Source organism: Chamaea fasciata, unplaced genomic scaffold (genome assembly GCF_029207755.1).
Source record: "Chamaea fasciata isolate MVZ Bird 193981 ecotype frontalis unplaced genomic scaffold, bChaFas1.0.hap1 SCAF_2, whole genome shotgun sequence".
In the NCBI taxonomy this organism is placed as follows: Eukaryota; Metazoa; Chordata; class Aves; order Passeriformes; family Sylviidae; genus Chamaea; species Chamaea fasciata.
In genome coordinates, this window is record NW_027094087.1 from 100105021 (window position 1) to 100125009 (window position 19989).

The following is a 19989-nucleotide window of genomic DNA, read 5'->3' on the forward strand; positions in this document are numbered from 1 at the left end:
TACATTTTTTCTACCCAAAGTTTAACTTGTCTGAGGTGATATTCAGGCTAAGGTGATAGACATCTAAAACCAAGATGTCATCCACATGTAATTAATATTAAATATCTGACATGGAAATGTTTCAGGAAATGAAGTTTTATGTGCTGCTGTTCCAGTATTAATTTTCAAAAATAGCAGGCATCCAGAAGCTCAGTGTATTATGGCAGTTTTTTCTTCAATACTGAAAACCAAGAGCATAAGTGACTGTCATCGGGTAAGAGAAGTTCAGCACCTTGCTCTTATATTGCTCCAAAGGATCCCATGGGCCCAGACTGGTTCATCCTAGTTTTGGGATTCTCCATTACAGCTGTATCTGGTGACTTAAAGACCTGCTTCCATAGGTTTGTGTGGGCTGTTATAACTTCTGTTTTTCCTTTATCTTCTCTTCCTACGTTAAATAAGTAAAGGAGCTATCTGAGTGGTTCCTAGGATTGTTATTTTTCCCTGCCACAAATAATGATTTAGTGCTGAGTGTTGTCTGCTAGGGTGGCTCGAGGCAGAGTGGTCAGATAAGATTGCATGACCGTTCTCAGAGTATACAATTGCAGCCTGCTGTTTGTTTTAAAATATTAATCTACCCTCAGATTGGAAAACCTGTTTTTTTTTAATCTGGTGTGGTGTCATGTTAGTACTATCAGACCTTTGTGGTTGCCAAAATAGGGCAGAAAAATGGTCTTGGAAGGTTTCCACGCAGATAATCCGTCTTAAAGTGTAAACATGCTAAGTAAAGAGCCATTATTTTTGAACTGAAAACACTATCTTTGTGGGAGTAAGTAGGGCATGAAAATGCTGTCATTTGCAGAAATACATGTGATATGGATACTTAAATCTATTTTACTGGTACCTGTATGGGCTTTCCAAAGTGCGCTCTGTGGGATTTGCCTTAGATGATGGGGCTTTGAGCAGGCTGGTCTAGGGAAAAATGTCTCTGCCTTTGACAGGGAGATTGGATTGAGCTGATCTTAAAGGTCACTTCCAGCCCAGACTATTCCATGATTCTGTGGCTCAGCCTGATTTGAATGCCACCAAGTTGCTCAATAGCAAGGGTGCCTGTGCAAGGCCCATTCAGCTCCCTGAGCTTCTGCACAGGGTGAAGACTTGTTTTCAAAGATCAGGGACATCAGCTTCTCCAAGCTCTGAGGCGTGCACCTGGAAGGAGGACATTTGTCTGTTTGCTGCTTGGCCCCAGGGTGCTTGCTTTTATTTTGGAAACAGAGCTTCCCCTGTATTTGTGTTTGCTCTGAGCTAAGTGGTGCTGCCATCCCTGACAGCAAGAGCAGATCTGTGCAGGGCACTCTCCCAGGAAGGAGAGTATTCTGGAATAGCTGGATGTTTGGAACAGCTGCCAAAGCACATGGAAACCTACGAGTGTCTGTTCATACTGTCCTCTTTTAGGGTAGTAACACTAGAGAAGGCTGAAGCCTGGGGGATTTTTTGTAAGTTGTTATGAGTCCTCCAAAGTCAGCTAACTTTCGTTAGTAATTGTGCTCACATAAGCATGATTTCCTTCTAACAACAGGTCAAAGATCTTCTACAACAGCAGGAATTCTATGAATATTTCATGAGTAGCTTAAGTTAGAATTTTTAGGATTAAAAAGAGGAAACTGGGTCAGATACACATATTGTAAGCATCTAACTTCTTTAATGCTAGATTCATATATGTTGCATTTTGAAAGCTGAAAAAGGAGTGGTTTTTTGGGTTGGTTTTTGTGTGTGTGTGGTGATGTGGTTTTTTTCATTGAACTATTTTTTTGGAACAATTACTTTTGCCTTTGGAATTTTGTGGGCCAAATCCCAAGAGACTCACAGAGTTTTTCACAGTATGTCCAATGACTTCAGGAGATGCTTTTCCAGCACGTGGTGTCTGAGCTAGGTGTTGTTTTCAAATATTGTCGCAAGTTGTAAATGCCAAAGCCACTGACAGTGCCCAGATAAATGAAGTAATAACCTGAAGTTCAGATTAAAGGAAAGGAAGGTTTCTTCCTTTCTAAAGATCAGTTGCATGGTAGAGATGGAGAATGTAGTTACCACATCATGCTGTTATTGCAATAGTCTTATAAACAGAACCAATTAAACACAAGAGAAAGGATCCTGATGTCTGTTTTTTCAAGTCTCTCTTACACCTGTAGGTGTGTTAGTGGCTCCCTTTAGTTAGTGGCATACCTTTAGTTCTGTTTTAGATGTTTTAACTCTCTCTTTGGTATTGTGTGCCATATTAGGCTTCATTTTATAAGATACAAGAGATGAAACAGAAACCAGAAAAAAACTCACCACTGTATTATAAGTCTCTTTGGAGCTGTAAATAGTCAATATGACTGTTCTCGGTGTTTTCACACAGAGTTTTATTCTCATGTCACAATTATCTTTAATGGTTAGTATCTTTTTTCTTTTTATTTTCAGCCATGTAGACATTTTTAGGTTTGGTGTATAAAATATATAAATGGCTAAGCTATAATATGGCTCTTAATGGTCTTTGTGGTCTTTTTAAAATATGAATGGAAGTAGAAAGTGTATAAATGTAATTGATTGCTTAGCATTATTGTGGTAAAGAGCATTTCTAAGTTTAATACTGTTGGGGGGTTTTTGTTACACAAAAATACACCAATACACATGGACTGTCTGGTGTCTGCCAGAACATGTGCTAAGCATTCAGTGCAGCAGGATCTTTGGGAGGGTAACCCAGTTAGTCCTGGTTGATGTCACTGTGCCAGCCTAGTCCTCCTCTCTGCCTCCTCACAGTTGCCTTTGGAAGCTGTCATCTACCCTGTAGCTTTGTCCCAAATGGGTTTTAGGTATTTTAAGAAAACTAAAAATTACAGCATTGCACCTACATGATTATTACTCTCCCATTTTGCTGGCTCAAACTCAAAGCTGACATTGTGTTGTCTTTTAGAGGTTTGAACAAACTGTTAGGATTTGTCTTCCTCCTCCCTCTGAAATCCTTCCACTGAGTAATTGCATGCAAATACAAAATATAAAACCAAAAAAATAGATTTCTTTTTGATTCATTCAGGCTTTTGTGCTGTTAATTCCATGGCAGATGTTTTTCTTTTTAAGGCTGTATTCTATCACAGAGTGTGTTTTATCCAGAGTGAATGCTAGTGTCTACATTGGGTGCTAAAGTGTCACTTTTAAGAAGGACAATATTTTTATTGCAAGGAGCAAAGTCTGGAGAACAAGTGGACCCTGTTTCTGGGTTTCTTTAACTGGAATTGGATGCTTTACCTACACATTTTGTGGCTGACTGGGTTCTTTCTCTGCTTTTTGTCATAAAATTTGGGGGTTTACAACAATTAAATCAGTACTCATTCACTACTCATGAAGTTATTTCAAACAAGCTTTTGCTCAGTAAAGATCAAGTTTGGCTTTTGTTATTAAATCTTGAATACTGCCTCTTCACTAGGAGGAATTTCCACTTATCTTGGGAATTAATTCTGGGTTTATTTGGAATTAAATCACAGTGGTTTTGTTTGGTTGGGGTTTTTATCATCATGTTCTTCTTCTTTTCCCACTGTTCAGCTGTGAGGTCTGGCTGGCTGCCCCCACCACCACCTGCACTTCCCCCTCGACCTTCTGTATCTCAGGTATGGACAAAGCTTTAGTTCTTTGCTGTGTGTTATTTGTTTATTTATGTTACCAGTGCAGTGGCTAGCACAGATGGCTTGGACACAGCAGTTCTTGCTTCCAAGTCAATGAAAATCTGCAGTTTGCAGTTCCATGTCCTCCTTCCTGTCTCTGTCTGGCCAGTGTGTTGCAGTGTCAAATTACAGACTAATTAAACCTCTTTGCAGTGGAGCTGACATGCACCCACTAGACCTAACTGTAAATAAAAGGCTAGCAAAGTTAGTCTACTAAAATGAGTTTCATTCCTGAAAGCATGGGCTTGATACCTACTACTGCTATTTGCTTCTTGAGCTTCAAAAACACGGAGGGCATCTGCTGAGAGAACCATGGCATGGAAGTGTGTGTTGCACCCATGGGCTTAAAAAATATATTGCTGAAAGGGAGTGAATGCCACGTCAGTTATGTTGTTAAGTTTCCAACCATTAGTGGTGTACTTTCATTTTGCATTTTGGGTGTGTTTTGGAGGTTTTTTTTTTAGAGAATGACACAGCTACAGCACAACATAAATTGATAAAACCATGCATGTCTGCATCAAGATATTTCTTCACCTTTCAGGAAATGATGGAGGATCATCTTTTTCTATATTTTTGGCTGTGTTAAGTCTTACGCAGAAATATGCTTCATATGTTACTCCTTTAGATGAAGTGTATGATAGGAAACAAATCTACAGGGGAGCTGACAGTCCTTACATACAAAAAGCTAGTGAGATACCTTCCTTAGGCCAGAATGGTCATCACTTGAGCTTTAGATCTATCCTTAAAAGTGTGCTGTTGAACACCTCTTACTGCACAGTGCTTATGATAGAAATTATTAGAGGCTTGTTGCCACACACAGCTCCATCAGCAGCTTGTTGTGCTCTTTTTTTCTCCATCCTGTGCTAGCACTGAGTGCAGTTTCTGGCTTGAGGCCTGTAGTACACTCTGATTTGAGCTTGCATGTTTCCTCAATCAGGATGGCATTAGCCATGCTGCTAACGGCATACACCCCTTAGTGCCCCCATCACATTCCTGCTTTGTCTGGCACTCCCCAGAGAGCAGCATTTCCCTCTGACTTCCCTAGATCCCACAGCACAGCTCCCTGCCACCCAATCCCAGATCCCCCAGCACAGCTCCCTACCTCCCACTCGTGTGCCTGCAGCAACTACTGCTTCAGCCTTCTACAGCCCTCCTGCTGCTGCTCCAGCTTCCCACAGCGCTGGCTTTGTGCACTGCAAGCCCTCTTGCTGACATCGGGAGAAGCACTAACTACAACAAATCCTGCTCTCAGAGAACAAAACCATTGGTTTTAAGCAACATTCTGTTAACTGTCCATTCTCTTGTCCTGTGATCAGATTGCATTTCCTTAGCAGGGGAGTGACAACTTAATTTGTTTATGCATGTCCAGCATATTCCTTACCAAATACTGAACCAAGTTCATCTTACATTGGGACATGCAGGACCTTTCTAAAATTATAAACATGAGAAGATGCTCATGTGAAGTTTTTGATCCAGTCCTCTCCATTACAAAGATCTGGTTTCTAATAGGAAAAAGAGTGGTTTCTCTGTCTGCTCAGTAATAAATATACAGCTGGTGCTTTGCTAATATGCATCACTTTCATTTACTTAGTTTATTTCTGATTATATTTAAAGATATTGAATCAAATATCAAAATGCTATTGTACTCATGTCTTTCAAAACTGTATCCAAAACCAGTTCCTGAAAACATAGTAAACTTCATGCTCATCACATTGTTTTTTTTTTTTCTCCAGACATGCCTTTCTGTGATAAAGGCAACAGACGGTAGGGAAGTATGCGTGATGGGGTCATAATTCAGCTGAGCCGACCTTTGCAAATAGTATGTAAGCAATAGTGAGCATATTACAGTATTACAGTATGGATTACAGTAGTCCAGTGGGGCCCTTGATTTAAAGAGCACAGAGAAGTTGGAGGAAGGGATCTGCTTTCAAAGCGAGGCAGGATCAAGACTTGAAGAAAAACCATGAAGCTGAAATTGCGTATTCAGCCTTTTCTTGTTTCAAGGTTTACCAAACTCTCCTTAAATTTCTGTTTTAACTTATTTTTCAACAATGTTATTGAAAATCATTCTTTAGTGTCATTTTGCTGTACGCCTGCAGTTAAGCACTGTTAATGACAAATGTAGCTTGGAAGTGAAGCACACCCTGCATATTTCAGGTGGCTGTGCACCTTATAAGTATGCTCATGATATGATTATTTTGGCTCAGCTTTGGAAATCAGTTGATGAAGGAGGAGAGGGAAATAATTTCTTTCTGAGGACTATGGTTTTCTATGGATGAGTGAGAAGCAATTTGAACCAGTTGGCTCTTTAGAGTGAGATTAAAGGGGGCTCATGAGATGTAAAGACCAAAGTGCATAAAAGAGAGGTATCCAGGGGTAGGTGTTACATTTCAGTGGATCAGAAGTCCAGAATATAGAGTAGAATATAGAAATGGCACCTTGACTTTGGTCCTGTGTTGCAGTGCTTCTTAGTAGAATTTATTTCAGCCTTTAGGAAAACATTATTTTTCATGTCAGAACCTGCAAGGTAATCAACCTTGGTGAGTTACTGAATCACTGGTTATTCAGAGTGTGCCAAACATCTCTACTCATATCACAAACTTCCTAAATTACATCCACATCGAACTCTGCTTCTATAGTCCAGGCAAGTGAATTACGAGGGACAAGGACTGTATCACTGGGTGAGCAGAGCACAAGGTGATACTGTTGTGGCCTTGACTTCACAGCTCAGGGGATGCACAGGCTTACTGTGGCAGGCTTGAGTCTTGGGATGCTGTGAGGACCTGGCCAGTTCACGGCAAATAGCAGCAGGGTATTCTCTGCTCAGCTTGCTGCTGCCAGCCCATGCTGTTCCACATCTCTGCTGGGCAGACACCTTCACAGGTGGTGGTTGCATCTCTTTTTACTTCTACAACAGCTTTTCAAGCTGGTGGGTTTAACTCTGTGTTCCTTTTTTCTTGATGGCCTCTAAAAGGCTATGGTAGTTCCCTCTCAGGATGTGTTTCCATTGCCAAAGTCAGCATGTTATTGACTTTGTATCAGTTCATAAGCTGTATTTAAGGTTTCCTCAGAACTTTCACCAGATGCTCCTCTGATGCAGTGATACTTTTATCTGAGGTCCCTGTGATGACTGTAAGTAACCTGAATAAATAAAAGGCCAGTTTAAATAGTGTGGATACATAATTATCTTCAGTTAATGATCTTTTAACCCAAATTCCAGCCCCTACCTCTCTACACTCCAAGCCATTTTGAACTGATATTTACAGTAAGACATTGTGAATTGCAGAGTGAGCTCTTTTATTAGATTCATCAATTCATATTGCTTTTCTATTAAAAAGAGTCATTCAAGTTTTGCCTCAATTCTGTAGAGTTATTGGAAAGATTATGTATGGAAAAGCACTTATACATAGACAAGAGGAGGTTTTTTGGATGTGTTATTTTGCAGTGTTTTCCTTTTGTGCATAAGCCTGTGTGTAACTTCACTGACACCTTCTGTGATCTCTAGTAGCACATCTCACATTTAGCAAGTCTGCAGTAGCTTCTTGGATTTAAGGATAATTTTATCCATATCAGTTTCCCAACTCTTTTCACTATAAATATTTAATGTTCTACAAGCTGTTGTAGACTTAGGATGCTGGCAGTGCCTTACCTCTGCTTATTTCCCATGGCATGCTGTAGTATACAGAACAGATAACCTGTAGCTTTTGGAGATTCCTACTCTGATTTCTTTCCGGGCTTGTAGAGCCAAACTTAAATCGTCAAGGAGAAATGGCATAAAGATGGCCCCAAAAATTTTGTGCAGATCCAGAGCTGTACAGAGAAAATTTGTGTAACATGGAGGTGCAAGAATCATGGTAGGGAAGCAGTAGCTGTGCAGCTGATTTGCAGTGACACAGATTTCAGCTAGAAAAGAACTTTGGGTGTTCATGAATAACATTCTGCTGGAGCCAAACATGTATGCACATTTCATATAAGCCCCTGTTTTTATTTTTTTAATGGAAAACAAAATAATACTTTATTACTGTTGGCTTTTAAGCCTACAGAAGTCATTTACCACAGCTGCTTTCTCTGGGAGATTTAGTAACATATTTATATTAATAGGAATTATGGATGAACACTGAAAAGTAAATATAACTTTAGGATTTTATCCAACATCAGCTAACTATCTGAAATGTTGCCCAATTAGATCAACATTCCTTTATTTAAATTACTCTATTTCAATACCTTCCTGTCCAGCAATGAAGGCGTATCTTCAATCCTGCCTGTGCTGTATAAGGGAATTTGAAAACAGTGGACTGGAAGAAAACCCCGTGTATCTTGGCTGAAAAAACTGATGTTCCTGGTCTCTTTTCCCAGAGTCACAATTTTAAGCCTGTTAGTTTTGTAAATTCACCCTGGTTTGTGCTGCACTTTTATTTCTGGAGACCTTGGGATGTGTTTTCCCCACTGATTCCATGCTGGCAGTTTTGGCAGGCACTGAAAAAATTACGGGTGAAGGCAAAGCATTCAAGTGCAGCAGAGTAGGTAGGCAGCTGTTAACATTATCAAATTGAAGTACCCTGAATACAGTGCAGCTCTGAAGATTAAAATCTCACAGTGTTATATGAGCTCAGAATTCGGCTGTCGGTTTGGAGGCCATTGTTACCATGGGATGTTGTTGATTTGGTGAAATCCTGAAAGTGAAGCACTGTGAGGGGTGATGGGTGGGTCACCCTGCCCAGTCACAACCCCTGGTGGTGTTGGAAAGCAAAGATATTACTCTTTTTAATGTATTGAATGTTCTGCTCTCCAAATGTTACTTGATACTTCATAACTCCTTGAAGCTTTTTGGCCATTCATCATCCAGAATTGCAAGTGAAAACTGGGACCCATTTCAAGAAGTTGTCTCTACATCCTGCCAAGTCCATGGAGAGCCACGAATGTGGCTCAGGCTGGATTTTTAACCATCAATTACAGGTGCCCATGCAGAGGCCAAGAGGTGGGGAAGGACTCCCATCTGTCCTGCTGAGACCTTGGGGCCTCCAGAGCAGGATGGCCACGTGCAGGCTCTGTGCTGGGAGGTGGTCCAGGCATCCCCCCCACACCAGCATCTTTGGCTAAAGCAGAGGTACATGGAGGATGAGGCCAGACTTGGTTACAAGGTTGTTTGGAGAAAATACTCAGGCATTCCTTTATTCTGTAAAATTACATGAGGAATTTCAAGTGCTGGCAGGACACCTTGAATTTTGTGGAAGGAACTTTTCTGTTACATAAAACAAGAATTACCCCTGCAAAAAAGTGAAGATTTTGCTTTTGGCACCATGCAATTTTATACATGATGGTACTCTCCAAAATAACTGTTTTATATTAAATGAAAGGAATATATTTTTAGCTTGCATTTAGAACCACTGTGCAAGGAAGGGTTGGGGTTTTTTTGATAATCTCCATGGTTTTGGCTGCAGAATTACATATGTTGTATAAGCTGTGCAATAGGTACTGAAGAAGCATGTAACAGTAATGAAACTGAAAGTCTGCTATAACATGAAAGATTTTGCCATCTGCCACTTTAATATAATACAAATGGATTATCTTCCTCTCATGAAAATTATATATTAAATCTAAGACAGCCAGACAAAATAAATTGCGATTTAAGAAGTGGTGGAAAGTAGCACAGTTAAAATTGAATTTGAGGAGTAGTTGATGGATGCTGTAAAATGCTTTCTAAAGAGGTTTCTGGAAGCGTGGAAGAAGGTGAGTATCTTAATTAAAATGTGTTGTAACAATTTTTTTTAATTTGGCTTCACATTTACCATACAACGAAAAAAGAAGCTAAGAACCCAATGGCTGTATCTCTAGTGGAATGCACATGTGCCTTTCTAGCTTACGTTAATCTGGTTTTGTGGAAGTTGAAGTATTAAAACAGATTATTAATGCTTCCATCTGGGTCCTATTCTTTCCTTGTGAATGAGCTGAACATTGCAGCAATTTGTTTGTATTTAGTGCCTTTCTCCTCAACCTTATCACCAGCCCTCAGATAGCTTAGGGAAAGAAAAAGCTTATCAAAACTTCAGGGCTGCACAGTGCTGAGAAAGCAGGCAGCACACTAAGACCCTGGCAGCTTGTTGCATTTGCATCCCTGTGGGGTTTTTTTTCCTGTCTTACCATTTTCAGTTTTTGTAATAAGCAATAAAAAGAATTGATGATTCAGTGTGGGATGCAGGAGACTCAGAACCTGGAATTGAGATGTCTTCACTTCCTAGAAATTGGCTTTAAGCACAGAAATACAAGTGTTTAGAAAGGAGCAAAATACCTCTTAAATGAACTTATGCAGAGATGATAGAAGATTGCAATGGGCACATGCAGGGTGTTAGGCATATTTAGTATCCTACGTTTTCTTACAGATAAGCCATTCTCAATACTTTTTTATTTTTGCAAAGCTAAGCAGTGGCACTATATAGGTAATGATTATGGACTACTTCAATGAATGCACAAAGATAATTTCATTTCTGTGATTAGTACCAGTGACTACAATGGGACTATCTCCATGTGTAAAGTTAGCCTGGAGCATAAGTATGGGAAAAGTTGAATTGTGGAAATGATTGAATATATATACTTCACCTCTTGCAAAAAGGCTATCAGGTAACAGAAATAGGAAAGCTTGGTGTAGATCTTCTGTTCTGGAAGATCAGTTATGGATTGTCTTGAAAAGTGAGTGTGAAATCTACATATAATCCAGCTTTGCAAAGCAAAAGAACCAGAAGTGTAAGTGAAGAACCACTTGTTAAGACACTGTGTTCTCTTACGGTTATGAAAATTTTTCATCTGAGGCTTTTGAAGCACTCAGTGCTTAAGTGAGTGTTACATATTCTTGTAGAAAGGTACTGTAAAGTATTGTCACATGGAGCAATGATGAGGTTATCAATGGCTGGTCAGGGATCATGCGATGAAATAATGAGCATTTGCAACTCTTAATACTCTCCTTAATGATGAGGAATTGTTTGTCCTAACGCTCAGTGTTGGCCATAGGCCGCAGGTTGGGCTCTGTCTGTGGCCATTGCACAGAAACTTTGTTGGCCATTTCTACCTTCTGCCTGGAAAAATAAGAAGGATATGGCTACTCCTGGAAAAGTCAAGACTGTGCTAAGGAGACAGGAGATACTGTCTGCTAATATAACTGGACTGATCTCTGCAAAGAGAATCTCTTCAGGAGATGTGGAATAGAACACTCTCTTGCTCTTCTCTGCGGTCACTTACCCTGCTTCCCAAAATCAAGATACCCGTGGGCCTGGTCTGCAGGCTCTGCAGTGCACTATAAGCAGTGCAGATGACCAGGATATTCTTTGCCCATCTCCTGTAACCCTGTGTGTGTTCCCAGCCATACCAGCCAACACAGCAGCATTCCCAGTGTCAGTAGTTTACTCCATTCTGAGGATGAGACACCTCCATCGAAGCACTTCTACGCTACCATAAATGGAGTTTCCTTTGGAAGACTATATTGCACAATTTATAATTAATAAACTAACAGTGAAGAATAAACCCAAAAATAATTGTGCCAAGATGTGTGAAAATTTTAGGACGTTTCTATGATTGGAGGGAGGTCGTTGATTGCCATGTTTCTGAATGAGTTGTGGGCAGACTATGCTAAGCATAGTATGAAAATGATGAAGAACTAAAGGGAATTCATCTCAGCTGCTCCTAAAGGATCTCTGGAAATCTGCAAAGGATCCCTCTGCCAAAACTAAAAGCAGGAGTTATTTTTCCTTTAAAATCTGTGTGGGGACAATGTGGGGAGGCATCAGCTTGCAGGTATATTCATAAAGCCTCTCAGAGAGGACTTTGTTGGGTCGGCTGCAGCAGCAAACCCAAACCTTTGCAGTGATGCATGGTGTATGAGCCAGGCAGTCAGAAGTGGCCTGTCCCACGTGCCACTAGGTGGCAGTTTAGGGACATGGCAGTCACTTCGTTTTATTCGTTATGCAGGAGCTGCATCACCAGAACGTGGGGGCGGGTGTTGGTTTGTTGGTTTTTTGTTGTTTTTTTTGCGATTTTTGGGGGGCGTGGGGTGGGGGTTTGGGGGGTTTTTCTGGTCAAATGCAGCTAGTTATTTATTTTTACGTGCCCCTGCACTGCTGGCTGCTGAACTTTGCCATCCCCATGTCCTGGCAGCAAGGGAGATGTGGCCAGCCTAGGGACCCAGGCACAGCCAGCGGGTACCACAGCCCTCAGCATGGGCTGCAGGCTGTCCCTGACAGACACATCACAGCACTCAGCTCACAAAAAATGTCTTGCTCTTACAGATTTTGAAATCTTACTCTTTTTGACATTTTCACTGGGATTTGTGTTTGTTTTCACCAGAACACAAGGATTACACTTTCTTTCCCTTTTCAGTTCCTTTCGGTTTGAAACAGTATTCTCCTGCAAGGAGACCATATAAAAAAAAAATTAAAAAAAAAAAAAAAGAGGGTGGTTCTGCAAAAGTTTGGGTTCTGGTGTTGTTGGGGTTTTTTTTTAATTTTTCTTTTCTCCCTAGGCCCCTTATCTGTGATTTCAGTTTTTCTCCTTATTTGAAACTGACGTTGTAGAATACTAATCTGTTCAGTTACTTCTACACTGTTTGAACATACTGGTTCTTCTAAAGCTGCATTTTTTTTATCCATACATTAATAACATGGAGTTGGTTGGGGGGTTCTTTCCCCCTCCATTCTGTGGACTAAATTAATATATTCTTGCTTTTGATGCAAGGTTTAGTGTAGACTCCAACAAGAATGTGAGCACCAGAAACTGCCTGCTTGGCAAGGTTAAGACAGCTAGCTCATGCTGTCACTAAAAGGTCATTAAAAGCTGTCTTTCCTGTACCCTGGCACTGTTGGGTGTTGTGCAGCAAAGCTGTGCCATGAGGACTTTATAGTATGTGTGTTGCATGTCTCTCTGAAGGGCTGGGTTTACTCTTGCTGTCCCTAGATGAATGAATGTGTTGTCAAATTGATGTGGCCCAAACTTACTGTGTGGTTTTGTTCATTATTTGAGCTTTGCCAGCCCCAAATCATTCATGAAACCCTTGTGGACTTTGTCAGGCTACTGTTAGTAGTGCTTATAGCCTTCATTTCTTTCAAATATATGAAAAGCAGTTGTAGAAATCAGGGAGGTTATGAGCTATTCAACCTGCTGATAAAGAAATAGTCTGTTGCATTCAATGGACTTTTAAAGGTCTTTGATTTTCATAGACACACAAAAAATTGCTTTTTTTCATTTCACTCTATTTGACCAGAAATCTGCATTTACAGAGGAAGCCCTTCAGTATATAAAATCTTTTCAAAATTCAAATGTTAGCATCTAATAGTTATTAAAATTTTTCTAAAAATAAGATATTCATATTCAAATACTGCAAATATTACAGTGTGAGGGGCTCTTTGAGGGTTTTTTAACCATCAGGTAACACTACAGATGTAGCACACTTAAAAAGAGGGTGGGAGAGAAATCTTGTCAGTCCCCCTCTTCCCTCTCTCCTGAGGAATTTCACATGCATTTAGAAAAAAATAATTTCAAGACTTCTTCTCTGTGCACATATTTGATGCTGTATTGTTGGAGAAGAGCAGTACCACAGAACCACATTTCCCCTGCACCTTTCTGTACAGCTCTTATTTTGTCTGTTATGGAAGAGGTACAAATGGTATGTAAAAGTTCCTCCTTTTAAAATACACCAAATTCAGTGCTTTCTGTTGTTTTTATTTAACTTACAGTTAAGCACTTGGAAACTTGTGACTGCTACAGAGCTTGGTGGGCCTATGCAGAAACCTCTTGGCAACAGTGAGTTAGGTTTTTGGTGTGCAAGAAATTGTTATTATGGCTAAAATCCTGGCCCCTTAAAAGTTTGAGGTTTGCCTTGGGCTCGGTTTTAAACACAGACTTTCACCTGTGTGGAAATGAGCCTCATTTGAGGAGGGAGCAGGATGGCAGGTTGCCCCTGCTGCCTGGGGCATTGCCAGCCTGGGTCCAATTTGGCAGAAGCTGGGAAAGAGGAGAAGAGGCTGTCTGTCAGTGCCAAGTGGGCTCAACCTCCTGCTCCTGCCTGCCTTCCCCATCTTGGAGAGCCAGCCCATTCTTTCTGGGCAGAAAACAGCCACACCGTGTTTATAATACTGTGTTTGCTGCTGTGCACCTGGGGACAGGCAATTCTAAATCCTGCCTCCCCCCGCCACCTGGTGCTGTGCCCTGTCCTGGTTGAGGAAATCAAAAGGTGCAGAGAACTTTCATGAGAGGCAAAACAAGGGATTAACCCTCTGCTTTATTTGCTTCTCACTCAGATATTTTTGGAATCAGGTGTTTCGTTTTACAGATGTGTAGGTCTGGGTGGTGAGTTTTCAGCTGGGTTTCTGTTTGAAATGTGAGAAGGGAGGAGGGAAAACTTGTTTGCTTTTTCATGATTTGTGTTTTCAGTAACTTTGCTGGAATTTTTGGTATGATTCTGACTTTCTCACTCCAGCCTCACAAACTTCAAAGACAGAGGCTTACTCCTATGAACTTTCATCGGTTTCAGGTGATAATAAGGTGACAGGGCATATCCAAGATCTTTCAAGCTTTTTTCCACTCTCTTAGTTTTTCTCAGAGCATTTAGGCCATAATAGTAATTCTAGAAGAAATTCTGGGTATTAGATTGTTTACATTCAGAGACATGGTTCCTAATGCTTCACTAAAAAACTTTTCTCCCGTTTTCCCAGCACAGTAAAATGCAGGAATACGGTTTCATTAAAAATCTGCAAAAGACATATGTCATCCATTCAGCTGTCACCCTAGATCTCCATTTTCCCTACTGTTGAATTGTTAAAGTAACTTTTCTTTTGTGTCTAACATTTCCTTTCATTGACTTTATTGTTTGTGACTGCTAGTCATTTTCTGGGTGTAGCAATGACTGATTTGTTGTTGCAGACAGAGCAACCATCTGAGGTTGAATTACATCCTCAGATGAACAAACCCTCATCGCAGGCAGAAGAAAACAGTTCAGCAAAAAAGGTGAGATCTGCACACATTGTACCATTATAGAGTGATTTGCCTTCATCAACAAATGTGGTTGTTTTAAGCTTAAAAGCAATTAAACAGAGGGTTGGAGTTATGTTTTTACATGTTTACCTTCTCTGGAGGTCAAGACACGGGAGAGAACTGTGATCATATATGACATCAACTTGGATAAATCATTAAGAAACCTCTTAGTATGTACACATTGATGCACATGCTTTGAGAGAGGCAGTTTGCCATTTATTTCAAATCAATAGGGGCCTGTGGAGCCTTAGGGAAAACAAAAAGAGTTTGATTGTACTTCAGCCCTGTCTCAGCGTAGTTCCTCCAAATTGTGATGCACTTGTTGGTTTCAGTTATTGAGGATTTGATTTTGATGTAAACACACCTGTTTGCCAGAGGTCAGGATCTGCCACTAAATGTACATAGACTGGCAGAGATTTGCTCAAGACACGCAGTTTCTAATATGCTTTTGTATGAACCTATCATTTGTAAAAAAAAATAAGCACTGAAATTAAAATGGCACACTTCAAAGGGCCTTGCTTAGGGATGGAGTGGCCTCAGCAGTGGCTGTGAGCATTTTCCCTCTCCTGGTCACACTCTGACCACCTCCTTCCACCAGCCCCAGCCAGAACAGGTTTGGATAGGGGGCAAATACAGATCCTCCCCATTCTGGCCCCTCCTGCAGCCAGAGAGCACCTGCAAGACATTTACTCAGCCCAACCAAGAACTTTTGCCAGGTGCTGGATGTACCTTGCCCAGGGAGCACCATCACACTTCTTAGTGTAACAGGGCACAGGCAAACATCCAGAGTCATAATTTTCTGTATGTAACAGGGCCTGCTGGGCAGCGTCCTTGCTCTGCTTGTGCTCATCATATGCTACTTCTAGCCCAGCCCTGCTTTTTCCTTTGCTCTGCTTTGTAGCCCTGCTGGGAAAATGAAGTCCTTGTGGTCCACCTACTTCATGCTCACCCTCATCCCACCTGGTTCCCTAAAATACAACAAAGGCCCAGGCTGTGGGGTGTTCTTGCACTGCTGACCCAACCTTCCAAAGCCTGGTGCAGCAGCAGCAGCAGCCAGCCAGCCAAAGAGCCCCTGCTGAGGGATCTGCTTGGACCATGGCTTATGATATTGTGTTTGAAAGGGAAGAGGGATTTATCCTATGGATTTGGTAGGGTTTCAGCACTCTAAGGTAGAGTGGGATTGTGTGTTTGGCATTGTAGTTGTGGAAGGCATATGCAAATTCCTCCCTTGCTGCATGGGGTGTGTTTGCAGGGAGCTGTGCCTGTGCAGAGGATTTCAGAGCGTAGCATTGCCAGAGATGTGTGCAGTCATGATGTGCTGACATCCTGATCAGAACATCTGATAATATTTTTAGATTTTTTTCAGCAATTAGAGAACTTTTTTTAATGTTTAAACCTTTTTGCTTATAATTCAAATTCTTTTAATAATTGCAACCCTTCTGATATGAATGATTGATGGTCTTGTATTGGTTACATTTTGTATCACTCATAGTAGTCTCTTCTTGTGAGTCAGGCTGCCTACTACAGTGTTGGTTTTTTCCTTGCAATTGCTTTGTCATTAAATATTTCCCCATTAATTTTTTTCTTATTTTATTATTATTTGGCAAAAACACAGTAGTAAAGGTAATCTAGCTCAGTAAAATTTGGTCTTTTTTTGTCTTTGATGCTGAAGAAATTTGTCTCAAGTCAATTCGACTTTTTGAGTCCAAGCTTTCTCATTCATGAAATGAGGCAATAATAGTTATATATGCCTTCTAAAATAGATATAATAATAAAATACACTGAAGACGATACATTTTTATTTATAATTTAAATCAGTTATAAGGTGGTAAAACTACTTCTCATTGCAAAAGAAAGGGTGTCTTAATTTATAATAATGAAAACACTTCTTACCACTGAAGTCATAAAGATCCAAGACTCTGCTTTACCTAGAAAAGCCAGACTATTTCTTTGATGTAGCTTATCAAGAGAAATAGCTGGCCTTCCATACTTCACCATGTTAATTTTGCATGGATAATTTAATGTATTTGTATTTCAAAGCTATATTCAGTGTTGCTTTATGTAAGAGAGCAGGGGAGAAGGGAGAGGCTTCGTGCCAGATGTGTGAAGCAGTAAGTTGGGATGTAAGTGATTGATTATTGATTCTTTCCAACTGAGCATAGTCAAAAATAAATCTTGCTCTGTTTGTAATGCTTTTGGGTCAGCTAGGGGCTAGTGCATGTGTTTACACCCCTCCCTCCGCTTCCACCCAGTGCACACTGAGCTATACAACCCTGTCAACCAGATGAAGGCAAAACACCCTTTCATTCATGAAGGGATTGCAGGAGTTATTGTTCCTTTTTCAAAGTCAGAAACCTGAGAGGCTATTACCAAATTGAAATTAAGCTCTGTACATCTTTAAATTATGAAATCTTAACCAGCTGTCAGCAATTTATGGGTCACAAGTATTCTCCAGCCCAGTGACGGGACACATGTGGCCTGACTTAATGTTGCTGTGCTTTTTCCTTTCAGGAGGTTGTTCTTGCTCAGCCACCCTCTAAACCCGCCCGCAGGAAGCTCCGGACAGAGGCACAAGGGCTGGAGACCCCCGAGCTTTCTCCCACTATAAATGTGACTTCTTCCCTGCCAGCAGTCAAGCCTCACCTCCCAGTCCAAAAGTAAAAACCTGTACCAAGCATGCCAAACTGCAGCATGAGATCTGATGTAGCAGGGTTTGCTCCTTGTATAATTTTGTGCTTAACAGTTCTGTGTCTGAGGATGCTCCACAACCTACAGGTCTCTGAAATCTACATCAGTCTTCTCAAATGCAGACTAAGCCTGTAGTGACTGTCAGTGGTATTTGATAGGTTGATAACCTCTTCAAAGGTGTCCTACTTCTGTACCTGGCTGAGGAGCAAGCCTAGCTGTTCAGCCATCTCTAACACAACTTCTATATGTGAGGGTGTGTGTTTCTGCCTTGCATGTGTCTTCTGGAATTTTGCTCCTTCATTTGGACAGATATGACCAAATAAATGCCTGGGAAGCTGAGTCATGAAATGCTTGATGTTGGTCATATCCTTGTGATATTTCTTCCTTGCAAGGCATGTTGGAAACAGGCTTGCCACTGGTGTGAGACGAGCCACAGACCACTTGTGGTCCATCTGACAATGGCCAAACCCAATATGTGTTAGTTGCTGACAGCTTTGACAGCTGTATTTACAAGAGCGAACAAGACTTGTAGGGATTTCACTCTGTGTGCATTTAATAGTGGTGGAGAAGGGACTGTACAAATGGTAAGGGAAGGCACTTGAAACCCAGTTGGGTCTGTGCATCTCCCTCAGCTGAAGCATTGTGCAATCATTATACCCCACCATCACCCAGGGCCTTGGAAAAGACATCTGATTCAGTCTGAAACAAAATCAAGCTGCCCAAATCAATTGAGCATTTCTTGGCAGACTGTTTATCAGTAGACTGAATCTGTGCTGCATAATTGGAGATTAGAATAAGTAATAAGACTCCTAGGATGCTCTTAAAGTACTATTTTGTGCTTTGGGAGTGCATATTCCATAGTGGTTCAAAGATAACAGCATTTGTTAACATCTCAATCCTGTCTTGTCTATATCTTTCCTAAAATGTTTAAATGGCCGCAGACATATATTGCCCTGCTTTTATTTTTTTCCTATCATTTATTACTTTATAGCCTATGGAGAGTAGTTTGCAGGAAAATAGTGAAGCAGAAAACTGACACTTCACTGGAAGATAACAGCATAAAGTCCTGTTGCCATGCTGTGAGAAAGAGTCTATTGCAAAAATCAGTGTCATCAGCTCTGTTAAGACAGAAGAGCCAATGGGGACTGTGTGCCACTGGACCAGATATAAATAGAGCATCTGCTTTAGATCAAATCTGGCATTAAAGAGCTCGTGTTTCCATATGTAAAACTTTAAAATAATCTATTCGGAAAGGGGCTTGGATATTCAGTCAATATTTTCTGTATTTTCTTTATTTTTTTGCTGTTGTTATCTCTCTTTGAATAGGTTGGTCCTTTCATACAGCTGTCTCTTTTAATACCTGTCTGCATAGCTGTCATTTCCTCCAGATCAGTTACCACAGGCTATGAAGCAATAAAAATTCTTAATTAATAAAATAAGTTCTTAAAATAAAAAAGGTACATCCTTTATTTTAGCAGCAAAAGAGCTGAGGGAAGTCAATCAGTCATCTTCCTGCTCATGATGTCAGATGATTTTGTTGGAAATGACTGCTTTGAATAAAAGAAGTATTAAATTTTGAAGTAAAGAAACATCAGAATCAGCAAAACTCTGAGACAGAATTTTCATGCCAGTGTCCTTTCTTTCTGTATAGAATGATTCTTATATTTTCTGTTAACCACTCCTGACTCTTTAAACTCTACAAGTCTCTGAAAACAGCTAATGCAAAGATGCTGCAATAAGCATAGCTATGTAGGGATCCTTCTTAAGCTCAATGAGGATGCAGTGATTTTGAAATAATTGAGACAGCTTAAAATATTTATGTTGTTCAGGTTAACAGGTTTCAAATATTCCACCTGATTCAGCCATCTCATTTCACTGTTACATTTTTCTTCTCTTAAATCTGTAGTTTGTATCATGTCTTCGAAGCGTAGTCCAGGGTGCAAAGAGGGTGGCTGCTCTTCCGGCATCAGCCAGTGCTGAGACTTTTAATTGAAATGTCTTGTATTTATCTGTCTGGCAGACAGTCTTCCAAGCAGAAAAAGGCTATTCAGACTGCTATACGAAAAAACAAAGAAGCCAATGCTGTGCTCGCCAGGTTGAACAGTGAGCTCCAGCAGCAGCTGAAGGTAAGGAATGCATTGAAAAATCAGTGACAAAGCTTCCTGCAATCAGTTACGTGTCACCTCCAGCAGCATTGAAATCAGAGCAAAATATAGGACAGTAATTGAAATAAGCACAGAGAAGAAAGCTTTTAATGAGAGCATGTTGCCATCATTCGTTGGGTCAAGTCTTATTTGCTTCCATCTTCAGCAGGCCAATGCTGTTACCTCTTTTGTCTAAGTTCACAAAAGAGAAGAAAACTGAGCTTGACCTTCAAGTTGTATTGTTGTGTGAAAGCTTTCTGACAGAGCAGATCTCTGCTGTTTTTATGGAGACCAGAAGACTGGATGGGTACTGCTCAGGCACATCTTGCACTGAGGCTTAGGGGGGTTCAAATCCACTCTCACTCTGGGGCTCTGAGCCTGCCCAGATGGGGAAGCAGACCCGGGAGGGGTTGCAGTCCAGCCCAGTTCCCACACTGGCAGGGAGCCCTTTCATGGGAGGTCAG

General features: G+C 40.7%; 1 protein-coding gene across 2 annotated transcripts in view; it reads left to right on the forward strand.

The window, feature by feature from the left end:
• The window catches only part of REPS2 (RALBP1 associated Eps domain containing 2), a 97123-nt gene that overhangs the window by 71927 nt on the left and 5207 nt on the right, over positions 1-19989 (forward strand). For both annotated transcript variants that reach the window (XM_066176887.1, XM_066176888.1), the window contains 4 exons: positions 3559-3623; positions 14583-14666; positions 17205-17350; positions 19402-19507. In XM_066176887.1, the coding sequence (XP_066032984.1) occupies positions 3559-3623; positions 14583-14666; positions 17205-17350; positions 19402-19507 (401 nt within the window). The remainder of the gene's footprint in view (positions 1-3558; positions 3624-14582; positions 14667-17204; positions 17351-19401; positions 19508-19989) is intronic.